Source organism: Salvelinus namaycush, chromosome 3 (assembly GCF_016432855.1).
Source record: "Salvelinus namaycush isolate Seneca chromosome 3, SaNama_1.0, whole genome shotgun sequence".
Lineage (NCBI taxonomy): Eukaryota > Metazoa > Chordata > Actinopteri > Salmoniformes > Salmonidae > Salvelinus > Salvelinus namaycush.
The window spans coordinates 34851065-34877243 of NC_052309.1; the positions used below are offsets into that span (position 1 = coordinate 34851065).

The following is a 26179-nucleotide window of genomic DNA, read 5'->3' on the forward strand; positions in this document are numbered from 1 at the left end:
TTCACTTTTTCTTTGCAGTAATAGCTGCTGTGCACCATTCTCTAGTGTTAGGTCATGTTTTTAACTGTTTTCCATATCCTTTCCAATCCCTTCTATCTCATTGATACCCTCATCATAACATAATGGTCCCAAACCAAACAACCCCTCTCTTTCTCCATCTTGTCTGATCCCTTCATTCCGCACTTCTGTCATCGCCAGTGTTTGTTGATTCATGAATTTATTGTCATCCATTATTTTCCATACCCATTCCACCTTCACCCACCTCTCTCAAATCCCATGTACCCATTCTCTCTTGTATGCCATTCTGGTACCCTTCATCCCTGTTTGCCCTGCGGCCCCACTTGGCCCTACCATCTCATTCTCAGCCCCCACTGTGGGAGAGGAGAAGCTGACAGGCCTCAGGGACTGGAGAGGAATGTTTACTCCCCCTTGGGAAATGGGCTCTCCCACCGAAGGTAATCATTTCTACCATTGGAGAGGAGATTTGCATTGGATAGCGCTCCCATTTTAATCCCTGTAGTTTTAAAACCAACTAGAAAACCATAAGGCCTTAACTAGTGTAGTCGACTTATAATTACCCTCCAACCAGGTAGCATTAAGATGTACCAATAGTCTCACCATAGTAGCACCCGCTCAGTCTGATTGGCTAAGAGACCTGTCCATCAAAGTGACTCCGCTGCTCCGGTTGGTTTTGAGTTTATTTGATGTGTAGTGTGCAGACGTGTGTGTGTGTGTGTGTGTGTGTGTGTGTGTGTGTGTGTGTGTGTTCAACGAGTCCCTTTTTCATGTTGTTCATAAAGTTCATTATCTCACTGTCCTCCTCTTGCGTATGGTCATTATACTGGCAGCACTGGTGGCAAGACTCAGAGGTGGGTATCTGTCATTCTCTCTGTAGTTGTAGATACACTTCTACAGAATAGATGACAAAACTGACTGTGTCCCTGAAACTGCCAACAATGTGTTCTTACAACCTGATCAGCAAAAGCAGTTCTAAAGTATCTGTTTATTTGTAGTTGTGACGCAATCCTGTTGATTTCATATTTGAGTCTGTTTTCCTGACCTCTTCTCAGCTCTTATGTAAAGATGCACCCTTCTGACAGTTTACCTTCTTTACCTGAGGCTCAGTCAGTTAGCGAGGGCAACCATGAAGAGGAAGGTATGGCGTAACATTAAGAGTAACACGTCATGGTGTCCCCCCCCATCAGAGAACCAGGAGGGCAAGACCCCCAGCCCCTCCATCAGCCGCCAGTCAAGCATTGAGACGGACCGCGTCTCCAGAGACTTTTTGGACTTCCTGAAGACCCTGCATAAGCCCGGCCGTGAGGTCCACAAGCAGAGCCGAGCCTTCATCGAGATCATGGCCAACAAAAAGGTCAGTTGAAAATGAGTCTGAATGCTTATTCATTGATTTTTAAACGTGCAGGGTACAAAACGATATCTGAAAGGAATAGATATACAGTTGAAGTCGGAGGTTTACATACACCTTAGCCAAATAGATTTAAACTGTTTTTCCTAGTAACAATTCCCTGTCTTAGGTCAGTTAGGATCACCACTTTTTATTTTAAGAATGTGAAATGTCAGAATAATAGTAGAGAGAATTATTTCAGCTTTTATTTCTTTCATCACATTCCTAGTGGGTCAGAAGTTTACATACACTCAATTAGTATTTGATAGCATTGCCTTTTAAATTGTTTAACTTGGGTCAAACGTTTCGGGTAGCCTTCCACAAGCTTCCCACAACAAGTTGGGTGAATTTTGGCCCATTCCTCCTGACAGAGCTGGTGTAACTGAGTCAGGTTTATAGGCCTCCTTGCTTGCACATGCTTTTTCAGTTCTGCACACAAATTTTCTATAGGATTGAGGTCAGGGCTTTGTGATGGCCACTCCAATACCTTGACTTTGTTGTCCTTAAGCCATTTTGCCACAACTTTGGAAGTATGCTTGGGGTCATTGTCCATTTGCAAGACCCATTTGCGACCAAGCTTTAACTTCCTGACTGATGTCTTGAGATGTTGCTTCAATATATCCACATCATTTACCTTCCTCATGATGCCATCTATTGAGATGTTGCTTCAATATATCCACCATTTTCCTCCCTCATGATGCCATCTGTTTTGTGAAGTGCACCAGTCCCTCCTGCAGCAAAGCACCCCCACAACATGATGCTGCCACCCCCATGCTTCACGGTTGGGATGGTGTTCTTCGGCTTGCAAGCCTCCCCCTTTTTCCTCCAAACATAACGATGGTCATTATGGCCAAACAGTTCTATTTTTGTTTAATCAGACCAGAGGACATTTCTCCAAAAAGTACGATCTTTATCTCCATGTGCAGTTGCAAACTGTAGTCTGGCTTTTTTATGGCGGTTTTGGAGCAGTGGCTTATTCCTTGCTGAGCGGCCTTTCAGGTTAGGTCGATATAGGACTCGTTTTACTGTGGATATAGATACTTTTGTACCTGTTTCCTCCAGCATCTTCACAAGGTCCTTTGCTGTTGTTCTGGGATTGATTTTCACTTTTCGCACAAAAGAATGTTCATCTCTAGGAGACAGAACGCGTCTCCTTCCTGAGCGGTATGACGGCTGCGTGGTTCCATGGTGTTTATACTTGCGTACTATTGTTTGTACAGATGAACGTGGTACCTTCAGGGATTTGGACACTTTTCCCAAGGATGAACCAGACATGTGGAGGTCTACAATTTTTTTTTCCTGAGGTCTTGGCTGATGTCTTTTGATTTTCCCATGATGTCAAGCAAAGAGGCACTGAGTTTGAAGGTAGGCCTTGAAATACATCCACAGGTACACCTCCAATTGACTCAAATGATGTCAATTAGCCTATCAGAAGCTTCTAAAGCCATGACATTTTCTGGAGTTTTACAAGCTGTTTAAGGGCACAGTCAACTTAGTGTATGTCAACTTCTGACCCACTGGAATTGTGATACAGTGAAATAATCTGTCTGTAAACAATTGTTGGGAAAATTACTTGTGTCATGCACAAAGAAGATGTCCTAACCTACTTGCCAAAACTATAGTTTGTTAACAAGAAATTTGTGGAGTGGTTGAAAAATGAGTTTATGAATCCAACCTAAGTGTATTTAAACTTCCGACTTCAACTGTACCTACACAATTTATGCTTGTGTGCAAATTATGACAACATTTCAAACAGAAGGTCTTGATCCAGCTGAAACTTTGCAATAAACTGTGTGGCTATGGGGGCATATACAATAGTGTGTAGGTATTTCTGTTCTTTCAACTAAGGTCAGCCCTGAAAAGCACAAATTAAATAATAGCTTTTATGTGTATGTTTTGTAATGAAATATTGCTATTTGATATGGCAAAACACTCCAAGGTTCTCTCTTGTTTCAAAAAGTAAATTGTTTTTTATTGGCTAGACAAGAATGTATTGTGGCTGTAGTAGCCTTTCTCACAATCAGTAGTTGTGTTGTACATAGTTTTACAGAACAGTGTCTTTATCATTTCCTTCAGTATAAAGCTCTTTTTTTATGGTATATCTTTTGTAGAAATATAATTAAATTATATAAACAGAGAAAAAACAGAGCTGTTGTGATGAGGTTAAAAAGTTATTTCAAGCTGTAACACATTTTGTCTAGAACATGCAATTTTGTTTGTTTGGTTGTTATGGTATGTAGTTCCTCTCATATCGTCCAGACATTGACATTGATTGACAAATACCTGGGATGACATTTGATTTTTCAGGACTTGAGTGCTGACGAGCTGTCTGAGTGTGTCCAAGACTTCTACCAGAATTTGTCCGACCGCCTCATGACTCATTTTAAAGGTAGGTTCAAACAACATTAAGAATGATGACTCAACCAGCCAAAAAGGGATACTTGCACTGTACAAAATGCATCACAAAAATGTAAATACAATGCATTCGATAGATTCACAAAAATTGACTAAACGGAGTCCCAATGTGTTTCAACTAACTGTGTTCTAGTGCACAATAAAGTGTTCTGTTGGTCTTTTCGGGCTTACAAAATGCCTTTTGGTTTTATTTGCAAGTAGAAATATCTACTGATTTAACCTTTATTTAACTAGGCAAGTCAGTTAAGAACAAAGTCTTATTTACAATGACGGCCTACCCTGGCCAAAACCTAACCCAGATAACGCTGGGCCAATTGTGCGCCGCCCAATGAGACTCCCAATCACAGCCTGTTGTGATACAGCCTGGAATCGAACCAAGGTCTGTAGTGACGCTTCTAGCACTAAGATGCAGTGCCTTGGAACCGCTGAAACTACTACTGTAACTAGAAAAGTACATTTCCTAAAGTGTGGACTTGCAAGCTTGTCTTGAAGTATCAACTGATTGATAGGATACAATAGCCTGAACATGTGAAAGTTGGTTTGGTGTCTGGCTTGAATGGTTCAAGAGTTACTATTATTGTGGTGGGTTATTTAAGCAATAAGGCCCAAGGGGGTGTGGTATATGGCCAATATACCACGGCTATGGACTGTTCTTAGGCACGAGTGCCTGGATACAGTCATTAGTCGTGGTATATTGGCCATATACCACACCCCCGAGGTGCCTTATTGCTATTATTAACTGGTTACTAGAGCAGTAAAAACAGTAAGTAAAAGAGCAGTAAAAACAAATGTTTTGTCATACCCATGGTATACGGTCTCGTATACCACGGCTGTCAGCCAACCAGCATTTTGGGCTGGAACCACCCAGTTTATAATTATTTTATTAGGATCCCTATTAGCTACTGCTAAAGCACTCTTCCTGGGGTCCAGGTTATTTTATGCAAATATTAGCTCATTTCAATTGTTATAGTTTATACTTTTTTTATGTTAGTAATTTGTAGCTGAAATGGTTAAAGAGCAGTAGCATGTGAAATGTCTACCACTGTGTTCTTATGATTGGCATTGAATTCATGAAGTAGTATGGTAATTTATGCCCCCCCCCCCCCAAAAAAAAATCTAGTTTTTATTAAGGTTTGAGAGAATTTGAAGTGAGGATAGCCTGAATGTTTTAAAGTTGGTATTGTTGCTTAAATGGCCAAAGGACCATTTTAAAGGACCATTTTGGATAGCTACCACTGTATTCCTATGGCTGTCATTCAAACCCATGTTAATATATGCACATTTTAAAATGTTTTCCATAAGTATACAAACTGTATGCAAGTACATTAATTTGAGTCAGTCTGCACATTTCAACGTTGGTTTGGAATTCCTATCCAGTGCAGAGCTGGTGTCCGGCTGATGCGCTGACTATGGTCCTGAATCCACCTGTTATGCCTGTACTGTAGATCGCTCCTTTGAGTGGGAGATCTGATATTTGGATTATTTCATAAGGTTGGATGGTCGGACTGAACACTTCATTCAATATCTGTATTTTTTGACAGTAGGCCTATAATTTAACATTTTATCACTGCACTTGTCTGCTGCTTTAGAATCTCTTTCTCGCTTTCTCTTTTGCTCTCTCTCTCGGTATGTGTAGGTAATAGACATGTTGTGTATTTCAATATATTTGTTTACTGTCGGACTCTGACAGTCAGCCTGTTTTGTCAGCGGTGTTGTTGTGTAGTTGGGCGCTAGCTCTATCTACTTGGCAATAATAACGGGCTTGTTTGTCAAGGGAAATGTGTGTTTTTTGGTCACATCCCGTGTTGTGTGTGCACAAATGTTCACTTAAATGTGTCTGGTAGTGGCGGTTATACCCACTTTTTCAGTGGTCGTTACGTATACTCACTTCTTAATCCCCACTGATGCGTATCCAAAGTAGTGGAGTGGAGTTTTACGGGGTATCAATTATGTAGTACAATCGAGAAATCATACACAAAGTTGCCTACACAAATATAATATGGGTTTGAAAAGTGTGAGTGTGGAACCATAGCATAGGCCAGGGCTCGCCAACCCTGTTCCTGGAGAGCTACCCTCCTGTAGGTTTTCACTCCAACCCCAGTTGTAACAAACCTAATTCAGTTTATGACCAGAAAATTATTAGAATCAGGTGTGCTAAATTAGGGTTGGAGTGCAAACCTACAGGACAGTAGCTCTCCAGGAACAGGGTTGAAGAGCCCTGGCATAGGCCTATTTTATTCAGCACCACGGACAGGTAATGCGACTTGGCAGGCGCTGGCTGAGCCCGTGAAAGTCAGATAAAATATTTCAGCACCGGACAGCTCTGGTCTCTGCTTTGACTCCTGATATTTGCATTCACAACGAGAACTGTGCATTTATTCCCATGTCTCATGAGTTCTACAGTTTAGCCTCTCTATTTTGCTTCTCGATAGAAGAGCTTCAAGGGACAGGCTATAAGGTTTAGGCCAGGGCTCTGACTCAATCCTGTAGCGATCACCAGTTCCTCTACGGACTATAGACCTAAGCCTACAGAAATCACGTGGCAAAGAATACAGCCTAGAAAAGTTATACAATAATAGTAATATTAGGGTAGAATTGCAGTGAATTCGGAAAGTATTCAGACCCCTTGACTCTTTCCACGTTTGTTACGTTACAGGCTTATTCTAAAATGGATTAAATTGTTAAATCTTCACACAATACCCCATAATGACGAAGCAAAAACAGGTTTAGACATTTTTGCAAATGTATAAAAATAAAAACGGAGTATTCAGACCCTTTACCTAGTACTTTGTTGAAGTACCTTTTGGCAGCGATTACAGCCTCGAGTCGTCTTGGGTATGACGCTGCAAGCTTGACACACCTGTATTTGGGGAGTTTCTCCCATTCTTCTCTGCAGATCCTCTCAAGCTCTGTCAGGTTGGATGGAGAGCGTCGTTGCACAGCTATTTTCAGGTCTCTCCAGAGATGTTCAATCAGTTTCAAGTCAGGGCTCTGGCTGGGCCACTCAAGGACATTTAGAGACTTGTCCCGAAGCCACTCCTGCGTTGTCTTGACTGTGTGCTTAGGGTCGTTGTCCTGTTGGAAAGTGAACCTTCGCCCCAGTCTGAGGTCCTGAGCTCTCTGGAGCAGGTTTTCATCAAGGATCTCTCTGTACTTTGCTCTGTTCATCTTTCCCTTGATCCAGACTAGTTTCCCAGTCCCTTCCGCATAAAAACCTCCCCACAGCATGATGCTGGCACCGTAGGGATGGTGCCAGGTTTACTCTAGACGTGACGCATGGCATTCATGCCAAAGAGTTCAATCTTGGTTTCATCAGGCCAGAGAATCCTGTTTCTAATGGCCTGAGAGTCCTTTAGGTGCCTTTTTGGCAAACTCCAAATGGGCTGTTGTGCCTTTTTTACTGAGAAATGGCTTCCGTCTGGCCACTCTACCATAAAGGCCTGATTCGTGGAGTGCTGCAGAGATGGTTGTCCTTCTGGAAGGTTCTCCCATCTCCACAGAGGAACTCTGGAGCTCTGTCAGAGTGACCACCGGGTTCTTTGTCACCTCCCTGACCAAGGCCTTTCTCCCCCAATTGCTCAGTTTGGCCAGGCGGCCAGCTCTAGGAAGAGTCTTGGTGGTTCCAAACTTCTTCCATTTAATGATGAAGGCCACTGTGTTCTTGGGGACCTTTTTAATGCTGTAGAAATGTTTTGGTACCCTTCCCCAGATCTGTGCCTCAACACAATCCTGTCTTGGAGTTCTACTGACAATTCCTTTGACCTCATGGATTGTTTTTTGCTCTGACATGCACTGTCGACTGTGGGACCTTATATAGACAGGTGTGTGCCTTTCCAAATCATGTCCAATCAATTGAATTTACCACAGGTGGACTCCAAGTTGTAGAAACATCTCAAGGATGATTAATGGAAACAGGATGCACCTGAGCTGAATTGAGTCTCATAGCAAAGGGTCTGAATACTTAAGTAAGGTACTTCTGTATTTTTTGTCATTATGGGGAATTGTAACTTTTTAAAATCCATTTTAGAATAAGGCTGTAAGGTAATAAAATGTGGAAAAAGAGAAGGGGTCTGAATATTTTCCAAATGCACCGTATGTGGAAACCATGGTGTATGGAATTGAATGTAGCCTAACTCATTTTTGTAACACATAAATCTCCTCTTGCAAAATGCAGAATACAGAGATGAATCAGCAGCGACTAGTATCCAAGCCTTCAGCTACTGTGAAGTGTAGGAACTCCTCATCCCGTTCTCATGTAACGCACCACCACAGAAATCTGTTCCATTTCTTACCTCCATCCTTATCTGGTCCCTTTGCTTAACATATCAGCCATAAGGGCTAGGCCTATTATTTAATTCTGGATATGATGGTTGATGTGTTTCACATTGCCATGCTTTTAGGTCATTGAGTAGCCTACATCTGCTTCTCATATAATTTTTCACAGGGCACTTTTCATTTGCCAGGCAGACTGTTTGGGAAATTTGGCAAAATTTGAATATGCCTACTTCTCCATACACCATGACTACACCACTGATGTCTGGGTATTTTTGCTAGAAAATGTTGGCCCAGTCACTTTTACTCAGGCCCAGCCACACAGCAATTTCTGCCTATGCCTCTGACACTAATACAAATGATGTCTAAGCACTTCACCAAGAGGCCAATGAGGACAAAAGGAATGACTGATAAGCCTGTTGACTTTAGCCTTTGATATGAGATAAAGGATTTAAAGTCCTATCTCTTGGTCCTCATTGACTGATATGGGAAACGTTTTTGTGAGATGTCAGGCCTTTAGACCAAATAGATACTTTGATCTTTGATGTGTAGAATGTTTGCATGTGTCACGATCGTCTTGACAAGAGAGAGAGGACCAAGGCGCAGCGCGTGAAAAATACATCTTCTTTAATGAAGGGAAAAACAAAACTTACAAAATGAACAAAACAAACGATCGTGAAGCTAAACAGAACTAAGTGCAAACATGCAACATAGACTTGACATAGACAATTACCCACAACCAGCTAAAGCCCATGGCTGCCTTAAATATGGCTCCCAATCAGAGACAACAATAACCAGCTGTCTCTGATTGAGAACCAATTCAGGCAACCATAGACTCTCCTAGACACCTACACTGAACACTAAACCATCTACTCTACTTAACCCCCTAAACCATACAACACCCTAGACAATACAAAAAACACACAAAGACAACCCACCCCAACTCACGCCCTGACCAACTAAATAAATAAAAGAAAAAGGAACAATAGGTCAGGAACGTGACAGCATGACTCATCTGTTCCTCACTGTGTGCTACATAGGCATAAAGCTAATATACTTTACCATAGTATCAACTGTACAATGTTTATATGTAAGCTAGATGTAATGAAGACCAAAGTAAAGCCTCATGGGGTGTCTCTTCCCTCCAGGCTCTTCAGAGCGTGTGGAGCGAGTGATGGACGAGGTGGAGAAGTACATTATGACACGCCTGTATAAGAGTGTCTTCTGCCCCGAGACCACAGATGATGAGGAGAAAGACCTGGCCACTCAGAACCGGATACGGTAAGGACTACCATATCCTGTCTGAGGACAGGCAGTTTAATCTGTGCTTGTGTGTTGGGATATTTGCCACTGTGGACAGAGAGATGCATGTAATTATGTGACTATATCACTGTGGGTGGTAATGCCCCTTTTGCGTGTCTGTCTCTGTGGGTGTTGGTGGCACGGTGGGTGTCTCTCTCACCCACGGCACTGTGTTGTACAGGGCGTTACACTGGGTGGACATTCAGATGCTTTGTGTGCCAGTGGATGAGGAGATCCCAGAGGTTTCAGACAACGTGGTTAAAGCCATAACAGGTGAGTTATTGATGGTGTCACACTGGACCCCATTAGGACTCAACCAAAACATGGGTAGTGTGGTTCGAGGACACTGCAGTGTGTTGCCTTTAGTTTGCTATAAGTCGGTTGTAAAAACATTTATAAACTTTGTTAATGAAATCTTGTTAGTGTGGACAGGATTGTGAATTGTGTGTGTCGCGTCACAGATGTCATCGAGATGGACTCCAAGCGGGTACCCCGGGACAAGCTAGCGTGCATCACGCGCTGCAGCAAGCACATCTTCAGCGCCATCAAGATCACAAAGAGCGAGCCAGCCTCGGCCGACGACTTCCTGCCGACCCTGATCTACATCGTGCTGAAGGCCAACCCGCCACGCCTGCAGTCCAACATCCAGTACATCACCCGCTTCTGCAACCCAAGCAGGCTCATGACTGGAGAGGACGGATACTACTTCACTAACCTGGTACCTGTCTCTGTGCCACCTCACACCACTCCCTCATGTCCACACCAAGTTGATGAGAACCAAGCACACACACTTTTTGTTCATAGCTCACCTCATGTGTCCTTTCTCTGTTTAGTGCTGTGCAGTTGCCTTCATCGAGAAACTGGACGCCCAGTCTCTCAACTTGGACCCCGAGGACTTTGAGCGGTACATGTCGGGCCAGGCCTCTCCTTGCAGGCCTGAGGCAGACAGCGGCTGGCCCCAGGTGGACCCTCCTACTGGTTCTGCCACCTCCAGTCCCGCCCTATCCCAGGTCTACCAGAACCTGGACCTCCTGTCTGGCCTGGGGAGCCGACAAGACAGGGTTCTGGAGGGGGTGCAGAGCCTGCAGAGAGACCTGATCACCTGGCAGGAGACTGTGGAGCGAGAGGTGCAGGAGATCCTGGAGAAGTACCCACTGGAGATCCGCCTGCCCACTCCCTCCGCCATTGACTCAGACAACGTGGAAAACGACCGGCTGCCGCCACCACTGACGCCCCAGGTGTTTGCTGGGTAATGTCTCTGCAGAATCGGAGGCAACAAAGGGCTTCTTGAACAAATGACTGCGCCTCTCTAATGTCTTGAGACGTCATTGGCTCTTCACTTTGGTGAGGTTCAGGAAGTGGTAGCCACCTCCTGTCTCCACTGCTACGCTTTTAAACATTCTCACATACTGTAAGCCAAGTAGGCTTTGGTCCATTTTGGCCCCTAGACCCTTTCCTGATAGTAAGATCTGTGAATGCTATCTCAGCCTGGTTAAATTAAGCATTAATAGATCAAAAGGGTGGACTAAGTTTGAGGAAAAGAGTTGAGGGACTGAAATGGAGCCAAGCCAAAACAATGCTCCTGCATGCACATACTCCTTTTAGACCAGACCTCTTCAAATCAGATGGCCTCACACTATGTATGGCGGAGTTGGTATTCGGCCCTAGTCTGTAATCCTCTACACCCCCGCTGCACAGACCCAGATGGCACATCTTGATACTGTAAGATTACTTCTCCAGCTTGTAGTGCCGAGGAAAGGGTTATGTATTTTTAGATAGCTGCTGCTGAATTTGGGAAACGCTGACTTCTGCATCTTGCAGTATGCACTCTGCAGAATTGTATAATCTGCTTGCATGTGCTTTGCTCCTAGCCTTCTTGAGTCTCCAGCAAGGGACCAGGGTGCAGGCTAATTGTGCGCAATGGGGGGAAAAGGGATGCGTTTCATCCAAAACCAAAGGTCTTAAGCTGGTTCTTATGTGATTATGCCCCAATGAGTGGTCTCAGCTAATATTTGTATTGGTAATATAGAGCGCTTAATCATCAGAAAAGTATGAACTAGGTAGGTAAGGTACTTTAACTTCTCTCGTTAATTTTATATCTCAACTATGTGTCAGTATAAGAGCTCTTACTGTATGTATTAAAGAACCTTTTTCCTGATGATGTGATCTGACCAGGAAAACTCCTGTTACTCTCATGTAGGATGCCCATGAGGCATAGTAATGCAGAAGCATGCTTCTTGTTATACCATGGAATCGCAGGGCAATACTTTTTTTTGTTGATAGTTGAACCATGGCACTGATGCTGTAAACTACAATGTGTACTACAATAGGGAAATTATCCTGTATGTTCCTAAATTAACAATCTATTAAAAGGGAATTTCTTCTCCCAGGTACATAATATGTATTAGTTGGGGATAACAATATTATTGGGGAAGTTAGCTTTTTAACACGTTAATGTTGGATAAACAATTACGACCTATGGTATTATGAGAGGCCGAGCACATAACACTCCTCAATTAATTTGTAACTTGAACAAATACTTTTTAATTGTTTCCTTGGTGCACTGCTGCTGGGCGATTCCAAGTCAGCGGAAGCAGAAAATATTGTTATCTCAGGTTGTTCTGGCAATTCTCACATAGTAACTTCATTGACAGGAAGGATGTTTAGCAAGCTTTTTACATTTGTATCACAAACCATTTTTTTTATCATGGTGAAACTGGCCATTTTAGGCCCTCTTTATACCTACGCTGTACATGCCTCCTGTAAGACCCTATGATCTGTGAACAGTACATGATACAGACAACATCTTGGTGCCATTATACTCGTTATAGTGTGATCCATTATATGGAGTATGTCTAGATTCTGAAATACAAATGTTCACATTCATTTATTCAACATTACAAATACTTTTATAAATATCTCAAAACTACCCTTTGATTGTGTTCATTTGGAGACATATTGTTTGGAACAATATACACTACAAGTACATCACATTTCCAGAGTGGGCTCTCTGCTAATTCTGAAGTAATAATACATTTTGAGCACCACCAACATAGTGAATGAGGAAAAATGGATTTAAAGGGAACTCCACCTGTTGGTGATTTAATAAATGTGCAAGCCTAAAGGAGGGATGAGATTGGTTAATGACCTATAATGTCAATTTCTATGTCAAATGTATAATTTCTTTAACAGTAGCAGAGAGTCACTCTGGAAATGTGATGTTTGAAGAGTATATTGTTACAAACAATATGTTTAAAAATAAGATATCCAAAGTGGAGTTGAGATATTCATTAATATTTTTTCATGTTTAATAAATTGATGTGAAAGTGTATTTCAGAATCTAGATATACTCCATATAATGGATCACACTATAAAGAGTATAATGACACCAAGATGTTGTCTGTATCATGTACTGTTCACAGATCATAGGGTCTTACAGGAGGCATGTATAGGTCTAAAAAGGGCCTAAACTGGCCACTTTCATCATGATTTTCTCAAAAATGTTTTGCGATACAAATGTAAAAAGCATGTCAAACATCCTTCCTCCCAATGAAGTTCCTATGTGAGAATTGCCAGAATGATCTTCCGCTGGGCTAGAATCGACCTGCTATATTTCTAATTTGTTTTGTGATTTTGATGGTGCAGAATTATCTGGCTGTAAAAAAAATAAAAGAAACAAGGCAATGGTACTACTTATTAAGCTAAACGTGAGAACGTATCAATAAGCTTGCTAAAATATGTGGCCCTTTAATTTCATTATAATCACATTCAAACGGTTGTAAAATATTTAAGAGGATGCCAGTCTAGTGAAACAAAGGATTATTAGAGGACTTTCAGTTAATACGCTTCTTTTCCATTTTGCAACAGATCTGGGAGCACCATCCTAAGTTTATTCTTCAGATAGTGGTACAATCTGTGAAACCTGAAGTTGACCAAGACGCAGGTTACTGTGTTATGTACAAAATGCCAGTGAACTGCTGATATATGGAGGTGGCATGTTGTATATCATAATGTAATCGTGAAATATGGATGATACCTGGGGAATGTTCAGTAGGGCGAAACACTCAGAACAATGCAGAAGGGACACTTCTTAACGGTTCAATCTGATTACCGCATGGTGTTTGCTCTATTACATGAGTTTTCTATCAGCAATCCATTGAACGTTTTAATCACCTGAATAAGCCCCTGGTTGTAAAGTGTTAACATCACTCATTCCGCTGTTACACATAGACATAACAGGTACTCTACTTTAACACTGTAATCAACTGTGACTGACTGCTAAGGGGTCTCTTAAGAGATTTCTAAACAAGTATGTGTATATTTGTCAACTTTTAAACTGAATGGCACATCACTTTTTATTATGGACATGTAACTTATAAGAATAGCCTTGTTTTACAGTGTCTATTGCCAGTGTATTAATTGCCATTCAATGAATAAACCCCTGGATTTCAAATCCATCAGCTGTGTTAATTTTTTCTCCCTCACACCATTTCCACCCATAATGGTGATGTTTGTTCAAATTTAATTTACTGGAACTGTTGCTCGTTAACAGTGAATGCACTCAAATCTAGCCTAAATCACGTAGAGTGGTCTGCATTGCCTGCTGCAAATGACTTGCTACTGACATCTTGTGGTGAAAATGTTGACCAGAGTTGTGCTAAAGCAGATAGGATGGGGCACTGCACAGCAGTCAGGGTTACTTTGGAACCATATCCCAATTCTGAGAATCCTCTGCAGAAAATGCGTACGGTTGGATTAAGCTACATTTTGACATTCAGCCTCTGAATTTGTGCTGGAAATTCATTGACACCAAATGTCTAAGAAAAGCTGTACTGTAACACTAGAAAAGCTCACTGGACATTAGCATTATCAAATTGTGTGTCTTAGGTAGAACTTTTAAGATGTGTTTTTTGTTTCTAGCAATGACTATTTAATAGTGGCTGCTCTGGAGCTCTATATATATGAAAGTGAGGAGAGAGGACATGATTAATACATATTGTAGTCGTATGTGCCTCTCTCTCCAAGTCTCTTGTCCTCATCTGCATTGATCTAATAGAATAGGACAGGTCACGTGTGTATGTAGATTGCCTGCAGGTGTCCACCATATTGCTTTCACCTATCACATGTTTTCAGATCACAACAGGTGGAGGAAAGGAGACAATGGATAAAAATTCAGATGTACTTTTGTTATGTGTGTCTATGGATGCCTATATTCATCAAGGTTCACAGTGGTTAGCTAGGCAGCCAGGCTTGATACCAGAGGATCCTGCTGAAAATGGGATGTGTCTCGATGGGGCTAGCCTGAATGAAAGACTTACATTTACTCAGGTTCACTGGGGACATAACAAATTGCTCATTAATTTGGCCCCACATCCAGAGAAGGCAACTTCACTGAAGGCAACTCTCTCCGGGCGTTCTATATTTAGTATGTGGGTCAATTTCTCACTCGGGTCCAAATGATGCTTCAGAATAAGGCATTTTCAGTGGAAAGTCCACATTTCAGTACAGTTTTAAGCATGGCATAGTTGATAAGTAACTTTGATTCTGCACTTGCAATGCAATGGGGAGAATAATAAGAGGTTTTCAATTTCACATTTTGTGTTACTGTTTGTCTCCCCAATTTCTTATGGAGATAGTTTTTATAACATATGTAATTACATCACTGGAAATTACCATAGTCACAGATCATTTTCTTTTTTTGAACCTCAAATTGTTTTTCAAAATCAGTGGTGTTCGGGAATATACGATAAGAAAATGGGTGTGTTGCCTTACCTTCTCAGCTATATGGGCCATTGCCCATTGGATAATTTACAAACGTCCCACCTTCCACCGCTTTTACATTGGTTTAAGCAATATCCGAAGAGCTCGCGATAAACAGGGGAATGGTCTCCAATGGTGATATGTAGCTGCAGCAGATGATATAGCCTGCATCATGGAAGAAATATGAATGTAGTCACGGATTGCAAAAACGATGTCTAGTCTTGCGTTCAAATGTATCATTGAATGAAGCCTGCATTTACTGTATGAATTCGATATTTACAGCTGAGGAAATTTAGCTGCTAGCTAGGTCAAGTAAGCTCGATACTAATTAGTTTATTAGCCAGTGGATGTTAGGAATCAGGCTAGCTGACGCTAACTAGCAAGCTAGTTAACCAATTCCACCCATCCAAAATAATAGTGGAACTTCGGCGTGTATCTTCAGCGCGGTTATCAATGCCTTTTTGAAGAAAGAAGAAATAGCTAAGCCAGTTAGCTATCTAGCAAGCATATGAGAAGGTAAGATAACTAGCATAGTCAGCTAGCTAACGTTAGCTAACTCGCTAGCTATGAATTATAATTTGCCATCAGCCCTCATAACATAATGCACAACTTCATTTGCTCTTTTTTTGAATGTTTACTAGTTAGCTAGCTTTGTTGTTCAACCCCATGTCAAACTACGATTATTTTAATGGTGTGTGTGTATAGATGGATATAATCAACAAAGTTTTGGAAACCAGTATTAATTAGCAAAGTCACCACCTGCTTAACGTTAGCTAACCAGTCACAGAGCCAAACTCTTTTTTTTCAGCGTGAAGTTATTGAACACCAATATTCGTTTGAAAGACCGTAATGATGAACTCATTCATTCATGCGCTGGAAATGACTTGACCTTTATCTGCATTAGTTTGACACAACTGGGGTGTGTTCATTACAGAAAGTCTACCGTTTAAGAACCAAACGAAACGGGGAGGGACCTACCTGAATGTTTGGCATAAACGGTTTCTGCAAAAAGTTTCGCAACAGAATCGGCGTAACGATTACACTCCAAACAGTTGGGAAACATCGAAAACTAATATTTCTATTGGACAGATTACTTTATTTCCCGCCCTGTTTGCTGGGTTCGTTTTCGTTACAAAAGAGAATGTTTTGCAACCCTGCGACTTATCCATTACGTTGATTCTGTTGCAAACCAATTCTTAAACATAAACGAACAGAACGAAACAGGGATGGAGCCAACCGGAATTTGTCAAATAGAAATTCGTTTTTGTTGCGAAGTGCAACTGTTTGGACTAATGATTACACCCCTGTTTTCTTTCTCACCATGACAATAGGTATTGGATTGAGATTTCACCCAATTTCCTCCACTTGAAGAAAACTGAACTAGCTGAGATGGATGAACAAAGTGTTGAGGTGTGGTCCATTTTGCACATAAGTATACAGTACCAGTCAAACGTTTGGACACCTACTCATTCAAGGGTTTTTTCTTTATTTGTACTATTTTCTACATTGTAGAATAATAGTGAAGACATCAACACTGAAATAACACATGGAATCATATAGTAACCAAATAAGTGTCAAACAAATCAGAATAGAGTTTAGATTCTTTGCCTTGATGATAGCTTTGTGCACTCTTAGCATTCACTCAACCAGCTTCATGGGGGATGCTTTTCCAACAGTCTTGAAGGAGTTGGCTGCTTTCCTTTGCTCTCGGTCCAACTCATCCCAATTGGGTTGAGGTCGGGTGATTGTGGAGGCCAGCTCATCTGATGCAGCACTCCATCACTCTCCTTCTTGGTCAAATATCCCTTACACAGCCTTGAGGTGTGTTGGTTCATTGTCCTGTTGAAAAGCAAATGATACTCCTACTAAGCGCAAACCAGATGGGATGGCGTATCACTGCAGAGTCCTGTGGTTGCCATGCTGGTTAAGTGTGCCTTGAATTCTAAATAAATCACCAGCAAAACACCCCACATCATCACACCTCCATGTTTCACTGTGGGAACCACACATGTGGAGATAATCCGTTCACCTATTCTGCATCTCACAAAGACACAGCGGTTGGAACCAAAAATCTAAAATTTGGACTCATCAGACCAATGGACAGATTTCCACAGGTCTGATGTCCATTGCTTGTGTTTCTTGGCCCAAGCAAGTCTCTTCTTTGTATTGGTGTCCTTTAGTAGTGATTATTTTGCAGCAATTCTATCATGAAGGCCTGATTCACGCAGTCTCTGAACAGTTGATGTTGAGATGTGTCTGTTACTTGAACTCTGTGAAGCATTTATTTGGGCTGGTAACTCTAATGAACTTGTCCTCTGCAGCAGAGGTAACTCTGGGTCTTCCTTTCCTGTGGCGATCCTCATGAGAGCCAGTTTCATCATAGAGCTTGATGGTTTTTGCAACTGCACTTTGACTGACCTTCATGTCTTAAAGTAATGATGGACTGTCGTTTCTCTTTGCTTATTTGAGTTGTTCTTGCCATAATATGGACTTGGTCTTTTACCAAATAGGACTATTTTAGCTGGTTGAGAGAATGCCAAGAGAGTGCAAAGCTGTCATCAAGGCAAAGGGTGGCTACTTTGAAGAATCTCTAATCTCAAATATATTTGGATATGTTAAACTTTTTTTGGTTACTACATGATTCCATATGTGTTATTTCATAGTTTTGATGTCTTCACTATTATTCTACAATATAGTAAAAAATAAAAACCCTGGAATGAGTAGGTGTGTCAACTTTTGACTGGTACTGTATGTGAATAAGGTATGTTTTTTTTTTTTTAATACATTTGCAAACATTTCAAAAAACCTGTTTTCACTTTGTCATTATGTATGTCACTGGTTACCCCACTGTAGCTTTAGATAACGACCCATCTCTGACTTGCTTGTGTGAACAACTAGACACACTGCTCTAACTAGAAAATCTCCTCAGCTGACAGGCGGATGGATGGATGGAAGCACTCCCGAGCTCATGATGTATCACTAGACTAGAGCTTTTCCTCTCAGCCATCGTTGGCCTTATGCCAATTGCATTAGATTGTGATATAGCTCACCCCACCAGACAGTCATTTACATTGGTTTGTGCCTCAACTGTACCAAATAAGAATTGATTCCTGCTTGCTTGTCCATGACTAAGCCCCCCCCTGTGTTCATTGTGCTGGTAGTTTTTATCACTGTTTGATAGATTGATATTTTCTGTATATTTAGGTCAATTTACAAAATATATACCCTATATCACATTTCTAGTTAGGCCTGTATTAATTGAATGTATCGTACACCACATTTCAAGAGCCTACTGATTCCTGTCAATTTATAATAGTTCCAGTCTTGCTTTGATCATTTAAAAGCCTTCTATCTCTGCACGTAGAGTATTGCGGAGGTGTTTCGTTGTTTCATCTGTATGGAGAAGCTGCGGGACGCTCGGCTCTGCCCCCACTGCTCCAAACTCTGCTGTTTCAGCTGCATACGGGTGAGTCTCATGACATGTCGCCACGGGCAATGAGGCCAGCTCGTTAGCGTAACTGCACAGCTGGGTTGTGAGGGAGAAATCTACAACAATGCACGTTAAAAAGTCTCTGTTCGGACTATCATGCTTAAAACTCACAGCATTGGTGAATTAAGCAGAAGCTTTATGAAACTACTATTCTTGTTTACCAGAGAAATCCAAAATTCCACTTAAATTTTCCAAATGATTAAAATATAGAAACATTCTCATTAGTGTTTACATTGAACTGTCAGGCTAGAAATATAGTAAATGAATGCAGTCATGGGTGTTAGGAATCTTGTAGAAATCTATACAACCTCATCTGCAATGCTGTAATGTAACCTCTCCTATTGACAGCGCTGGTTGACTGAGCAGAGAGCCCAATGCCCACACTGTCGGTAAGCCCTCCTACTACTGTAGTAGTATTCAAAGTAGGGGTTGCGACCCCGGAAAAATTCTAGTGCCAGTATCAATTCATGCTGGTAAAAGAAACACGTTTTTAAAGAAGTCTTGCTTGAAAAATTCTTGAAGGTATACTAAACTTGAAGATCTGTATGTAACTTCCTTTGGCTATATTGTTTGATTAGATGTTTTTGGATAGACCTAGGCCACTTGTCAAACTCATTCCCAGGAAGGCAGAATGTTTGCAGGTTTTCGCTCCTCCCTTGTACTTGATTAATGAAGTAACGTCACTAATTAGTAAAGAACTCCCCTCACCTGGTTGTCTAGGTCTTAATTGAAAGGCAAAACCAAACACATGCAGACACTAGGCCCTCCATGGAATGAGTTTGACATCCCTGACCTAGGCTGTAGCCACCATTTAGCAGGCATTATGTCAAGCCTGATCGTGTGTGTGTCCTGTCTGTCCAGGGCACCACTGCAGCTGCGAGAGCTGGTGAACTGCCGTTGGGTTGAGGAAGTTACTCAGCAGCTGGACACCCTGCAGCTCTGCAACCTCTCCAAACACGAGGAGAACGACAAGGACAAGTGAGCCCCAGCATCCCTCTCCATCGCTCCCCTGTGACCCGCCGCCTCATTCATCATCACTACCACTGCTTTTTTTTATCCTTCTGTCTCTCTCTGCCCTGTCTACCTCTTTCTGAAGACCTCTAAAACAACCTGAGCCCCCATTAAACAAAATGTAGCTCGTACCTGCAGTATGAGGCAAAAGCAACCTAAAATTGTGTCCTTTCAGCTAGGAAATTTGAAAGGCCCAGCACATTCTTTTTTTTATTTTTTTTTATCCCATTTTCTCCCCAATTTTCGTGGTATCCAATCGCTAGTAATTACTATCTTGTCTCATCGCTACAACTCCCGTACGGGCTCGGGAGAGACGAAGGTCGAAAGCCATGCGTCCTCCGAAGCACAACCCAACCAAGCCGCACTGCTTCTTAACACAGTGCGCCTCCAACCCGGAAGCCAGCCGCACCAATGTGTCGGAGGAAACACCGTGTACCTGGCCCCCTTGGTTAGCGCGCACTGCGCCCGGCCCGCCACAGGAGTCGCTGGAGCGCGATGAGACAAGGATATCCCTACCGGCCAAACCCTCCCTAACCCGGACGACGCTATGCCAATTGTGCGTCGCCCCACGGACCTCCCGGTCGCGGCCGGCTGCGACAGAGCCTGGGCGCGAACCCAGAGACTCTGGTGGCGCAGTTAGCACTGCGATGCAGTGCCCTAGACCACTGCGCCACCCGGGAGGCCCGGCCCAGCACATTCTAATGTGGGCTGAGTTTATAAATGGCTGGTTGTTTGGGAGTTGTTTTGGTGACAGTAGCTTGTTTTCATGCGAATATGGAAAAATCTGCTTAAAGAAAATCTGCTCATTTTCCCACCCTTGTTGGGGATAAAAATCAGTGCATGATGACAGTGCACATATATAAAATTTACTTTTTCACTTACGTTTTCATGATTTGAATAAAACCTAAAGAGCAATGTTTCCATCACATTTTCAACTGTCAGACGGCAGTCAAGCATCGATCATCATGTTACCAGAATAAGACCCTCGATATTTAATGGATAGGAGCGTCAAACTCATCACCGCTCACTTTCACCACCCTGTGAAGTTCATAACTTATTTAATCTGTAGCCTAATAAACTGCATGGTTTCCCGAGTCGTAGTGGGAGGACCACACACCATATCACGTGACTCCCAAGTTTACTTTGATATGATGGTTATTATATCAATATTTCTACATAAAGTAGTTTCCACCTCCATTTCTCACATTGTCTGCATTTATAACATTTTACAGACACTTCCTGTTTCCATCACAAATTTTTTTTTATACGGTTTGACGTTACTTGCAAAAAAAACTGTGGATTGAAACATGGTTAATTATAGAAAATGTGTTGAAAAGAGATTACAGAGGGTCTGGATGTGTCAGCCTTATCAGTTGTGTGGTTTGTCCACAGGTGTGAGAACCACCATGAGAAGCTCAGTGTGTTCTGCTGGACCTGTAAGAAGTGCATCTGCCACCAGTGTGCTCTGTGGGGAGGCATGGTAAGTGACCCACAGAGGAGTATTTTCAATCAAGCCCACATCAGTTTGGTATAAGATAACAAGTGCTCTGTCAGTCCGTCCCTCCATTTTATGATCACATCTACCCCTTTCCCAAGCATGGCGGCCACACCTTCAAGCCTCTGGCTGAGATCTATGAGCAGCACGTGACCAAGGTGAACGAGGAGGTGGCCAAGCTCCGCCGACGCCTCATGGAACTTATCAGCCTGGTGCAGGAAGTGGTGAGGGAAACTGTCTGTATATTATGACTTATCATGGAATTGCTTCTTTCTTTTTTTTTTGCTTAGTTAGAAGCGCACATAAGAAAGAAGGATCACTAATGCATAGTGCTGAATTTAACCGCTAGATGGCACAAGGACACTACAGCTAATTATCCTCTGTAGCTAATTATCCTCTACACACTATCCATTTATGATGACAGATGAAGTTACCGTTGTACCAATCTCTGCCTTCATTCGACATGGTTTTCTGGTTCTCTCAGGAGAGGAATGTGGAAGCAGTGCGAGGGGCCAAGGACGAGCGAGTGCGAGAGATCCGTAATGCAGTGGAGATGATGATCGCCCGTCTGGACAACCAGCTCAAGAACAAACTCCTCACCCTCATGGGTACGCTCATTTGGTGACACCATTCCGGGTTCACTCTAGTCACTGTAATGCCACTGAAATGTCACTGAAATATTATTTTTACATGAAAATGTCCTCTCACAACAGGTCAGAAGACCTCCCTCACCCAGGAGACTGAGCTACTGGAGTCTCTCCTACAAGAGGTGGAACATCAGGTGTGTGAACTTGTACCATACCACTATACAGCGTACCATTTAATACATTTAACACCAGTAAACCAAAAGGCAATAATAACAGCATAGGTGGCACTATAAGTGGATTGGACATGGTGTACCTGCTTGAGGGTGTGTGGTCCTGTGGTTTGTGGAGGCAGGTGTTTAAGAGGAGAGTGTGAAGTGTTTCCAGTGGCAGTCTGGCACGCCACACTGCACAGCACTCAGGGTAGCAGGAAGCTGGGGGAGAAACTGAGCCACCAATGGTCTAGAAGCTTTCTCTCGTTTCATATCCTCTTACTCTGCATCTGCACCAAGGTTATTATAGTTTTGTGTTTTTAGATTCATTTTTATTTATATTAGTTTTGAATTAGGTTTAGTTTGTTAGTTTTCAAACCTGATTTGTTTGTTTTTATTTGGTTTAAGTTGTATGAAAATATTAAATTTTAGTGTTAATGAAAGAAAGCATGAGTGAGAGGCTAGGAGCCATTTGTGTTGTATAGTTTTCTTGGGATGTCACTTCTTACCTCTGGGGGGGGTGCAGTAATACATAAGGTGATGGGTCAGGTCATAGGTTAGGCTAGCCCTTCTCATGACTCCAATGCTACATTGGAGTCATTCCACGTCCCTTTTGATTAGCTGAGGTGTTTTGGTCAAGTGTGGAACGCTCTATCTAGAAACGGTTGATACTTGATTGCAAGATGGTTTTGAAACCTTGAACACTCAACTTAAAGTAACTGTCCAGTGTTTCCAGATTTCTATGAAATATGATCTATAATTACTTACAATATGAGTGAAATAGTTTTCCTTCCAAAAAATTGTAATTAAGTATGTTAAAAAGTAGACTTACTTTGTAGGAATGGTGTGGGTGTACCCCAATAACAGAATGGTGTGGGTGTATACCGGTCATTAAAAATATTCATGCTAGTCATTAAAAAGATTTATGCGAGTAGAGTACTGATTGGCCAGCTCATCCTCCTCAGGAGTATGACATCATAATCTATGAGGAAATGGCAAACATTTTTGAAACAGTCTGTTTTGAAGTGTTTTATTTTCTTCTCAAAATTATGCTTTGGCAACATAAGACTATAGGATGAGTCAACAACATCATTTGGGTATGCGTTAACAGAATATACATTTTTAAAGTTCAGAGTACAGTTACTTTAATTATCTAAATGTAACATTAAAAATACAAGTATTTTACCACTTTAATTTTTGGAAGTAACACCTCTTCGAGCAGACTCCCGAGATTCCATTAGCTCAGGAAGTGAAATGCAAAACACCTCAGAGGGTATGATATGAAAGTAGAACTTGGACGTTGTGATTATTAGGGGTTAGACAGAGCGTTGTACACGTTGGCCCCACTGTGGTCAATTGTTCATATGGGAACCCTATGGCTGTATGGCAGCAGGTAGCCTAGCGTTTAAGAGCTTTGGGCTAGTAACCAAAAGGTAGCTGGTTCAAATCCTCGACCTGACTAGGTGAAAAATCTGTGTCCTTGAGCAAGACACTTAACCCTAATTTGCTCCTATAATTCGCTCTAAGAGCATCTTCTAAATTACTTGTTCTCGAGAGCAATGCTTAAGTTTAAATTATAAAGTAAATCTCAGAGACTTGGATTTAAAAGGAATAGTGCTGAGACTGGTGCAGAAGATATGATGGAAGAAAGCCCGTGTTTACACCAATCCAATGTTTCTACAATGAACAAAAATAAACATAACATGTAAGGTGTTGGTCCCATGTTTCATGAGCTGAAATAAAAGATCCCAGAAATGTTCTATACGCACAAAAGCTTATTTCTCTCACATTTTGTGCACAAGTTTGTTTACATCCTTGTTAGTGAGCGTTTCTCCTTTGCCATGGATTTCCATCCACCTGACAAGTGTGGCATATCAAGAAGTTGATTAAACAGCATGATAATTACACAGGTGCACGTTGTCCTGGGGACAATAATAAGCCACAATAAAATGTGCAGTTTTGTCACACAAGACAATGCCACAGCTGTCAAGTTTTAATGAGTGTGTGCAATTGACATGCTGACTGCAGGAATGTCCACTAGAGATGTTGCCTGATAATTGAATGTTAATTTCTCTACCATAAGCTGCTTACAACGTAATTTTAGAGAATTTGGCAGTACTTCCAACCGGCTTCCCAACCACAGACTAAGTGTATGGCGTTGTGTGGGTGAGCGGTTAGCTGATGTCAACGTTGTGAACAGAGTGCCCCTTGGTGGTGGTAGGGTTATGGTATGGGCAGGCATATGCTACGAACAACGAACACAATTACATTTTATTGATGTCAATTTGAATGCACAGAGATACCGTGACAAGATCCTGAGGCCCATTGTTGTGCCTCTCATCCGCCGCCTCACCTCATGTTTCAGCATGATAATGCACGTCCCCATGTCGCAAGGCTCTGTACACAATTCTTGGAAGCTGAAAATGTCCCAGTTCTTCCATGGCCTGCATACTCACCAGACATGTCACACATTGAGCATGTTTGCGATGCTCTGGATCGACAGCGTGTTCCAGTTCCCGCAAATATCCAGCAACTTTGCACAGCCATTGAAGAGTAGTGGGACAACATTCCACAGGCCACAATCAACAGCCTGATCAACTCTATGTGAAGGAGATGTGTCGCACTGCATGTGGCAAATGGTGGTCACACCAGATACTGACTGGTTTTCTAATCCACGGCCCTACCTTTTTTTAAGGTATCGGTGCCCAACAGATGCGTATCTGTATTCCCAGTCATGTGAAATCCATAGATCAGGGCCTATTTAATTTATTTCAATTGACTGATTTCCTTATGAAATGTTACTCAGTAAAGTTTGAAGTTTATTTTTGTTCAGTATAATTTTAGTACATGTAAGAATAATAAATGTTAGCTTTTCCTGTTAGATAGTGACGCAAAAGCTAGTCATTTTTGAAACCTCGCCATCTCCTGGCCGCATTTACCAGCCAGCTTCAGTAGCATAAAATCCCCCAAAAGCTTAAACTCCATTACATTTTTCAGACTATTGAGATTTACTTTTAGTTTTCTGAGAGAACTCATGTGAAACTTCAAGAAACCCGGTTGTTCGCCCTGATTTGAAACTCATGTGAGAAACTAAGCTTTTATGTTAGATGAGTCATTGATTGACAAGAGCTTGATAATCCTGCCCTTTTCAGTCCAGAGATTTCTATATTTCAAAACTGAGCCTAAATTCAATGAAGGTCGCAAGCCCCCTGAGAGAATGGGTGTCCTGGTTTCAACTGTCAGTCACGCATCCAAATTCAGCCATGTGAATCTTTCAGGATGTTTCTCAGGTTCGTAATGCGTTATTCATACATAGTCAATTGAAGAAAAAGATCAAGCTGTTTTCCATCCTTCACCCAGATGTTTTCTCATACATTCAACCTTGGGATTTCCATGGCCTGTGGAAATCTACCTTGATATGTCATGCCGCCAGTGAAATGAGATGACTTTAAGCGTTAAGGGTGGGGGGGTGGGTCAGGTGTTGCTCTGCGGAGCTCTAGAATTGTGTGTGTTGTTCTGTCTTTCAGCTGCGCTCCTGCAGTAAGAGCGAGTTGATCTCCAAGAGCCCAGAGATCCTGCTCATGTTCCAGCAGGTTCACCGCAAGCCCATGCAGTCGTTTGTTACCACCCCAGTCCCCCCAGACTTCACCAGGTAACATACTAAATACTACTGCACTAAACCCATTCTACCTGCACTCCCTAGGTGATGATGCGACTAGAGAACTTGAGAATACAAAAATGCCCTACACCCTCTTTTTAGACTTTGTTGTAGCTGTGTTTTCAAATTGTCGTCAGAGAAAGGAGGATCCACTTTTTAAATATGGATGTTCAGTTTAATTTTGTATTTTCAGATATACATTTCCATTTGGATGATTCATAATGCAGCAAGATATTTTTATGCTTTTAATGGATATTTGATGAAATTGAGCTGTAATTACGAAACATCTCCCCCCACACACACATACAGTGAGCTGGTTCCTGCCTATGACTCAAGCACTTTCGTTCTGGCAAACTTCAGGTAAAAAAAAATCCTCATCGCTCTTCCTCATCTAGTCTTGAAAATGTTCTGATATTCAGCTTGTGTATGCTAAGATGTTAAGATGGAGCTGAAGAGGATGGCTGACGTTTTACATGCCCGTAACCAATTGTGCAAATTTATAATTTTTTTGTTGCCTTTAACTTATTTTTTAACTTATTTTGTACATAATGTTGCTGCTACTGTCTCTTATGACT

At 41.9% G+C, this 26179-nt stretch overlaps 2 protein-coding genes across 6 annotated transcripts in view; both read left to right on the plus strand.

Moving 5' to 3' along the window:
* LOC120030709 (rab5 GDP/GTP exchange factor-like) overlaps nt 1-12195 on the plus strand; it is a 34770-nt gene extending 22575 nt beyond the window's left edge. For 4 of the 5 annotated variants that reach the window (XM_038976167.1, XM_038976168.1, XM_038976166.1 and 1 more), the window contains 7 exons: nt 366-455; nt 1206-1372; nt 3713-3794; nt 9241-9373; nt 9576-9667; nt 9856-10112; nt 10228-12195. In XM_038976167.1, the coding sequence (XP_038832095.1) occupies nt 366-455; nt 1206-1372; nt 3713-3794; nt 9241-9373; nt 9576-9667; nt 9856-10112; nt 10228-10647 (1241 nt within the window). In that variant the 3' untranslated portion in view covers nt 10648-12195. The remainder of the gene's footprint in view (nt 1-365; nt 456-1205; nt 1373-3712; nt 3795-9240; nt 9374-9575; nt 9668-9855; nt 10113-10227) is intronic. The other variant, XM_038976169.1, reaches the window with a different exon arrangement.
* A 3082-nt stretch (nt 12196-15277) lies between these two features.
* LOC120030756 (E3 ubiquitin-protein ligase TRIM37-like) overlaps nt 15278-26179 on the plus strand; it is a 31049-nt gene continuing 20147 nt past the window's right edge. Inside the window, exons 1-11 of the mRNA XM_038976179.1 lie at nt 15278-15670; nt 16486-16564; nt 18519-18620; nt 18993-19033; nt 19506-19622; nt 21048-21135; nt 21252-21374; nt 21635-21758; nt 21864-21931; nt 25474-25598; nt 25914-25964. Of these exons, the coding sequence (XP_038832107.1) occupies nt 15663-15670; nt 16486-16564; nt 18519-18620; nt 18993-19033; nt 19506-19622; nt 21048-21135; nt 21252-21374; nt 21635-21758; nt 21864-21931; nt 25474-25598; nt 25914-25964 (926 nt within the window). The 5' untranslated portion in view covers nt 15278-15662. The remainder of the gene's footprint in view (nt 15671-16485; nt 16565-18518; nt 18621-18992; nt 19034-19505; nt 19623-21047; nt 21136-21251; nt 21375-21634; nt 21759-21863; nt 21932-25473; nt 25599-25913; nt 25965-26179) is intronic.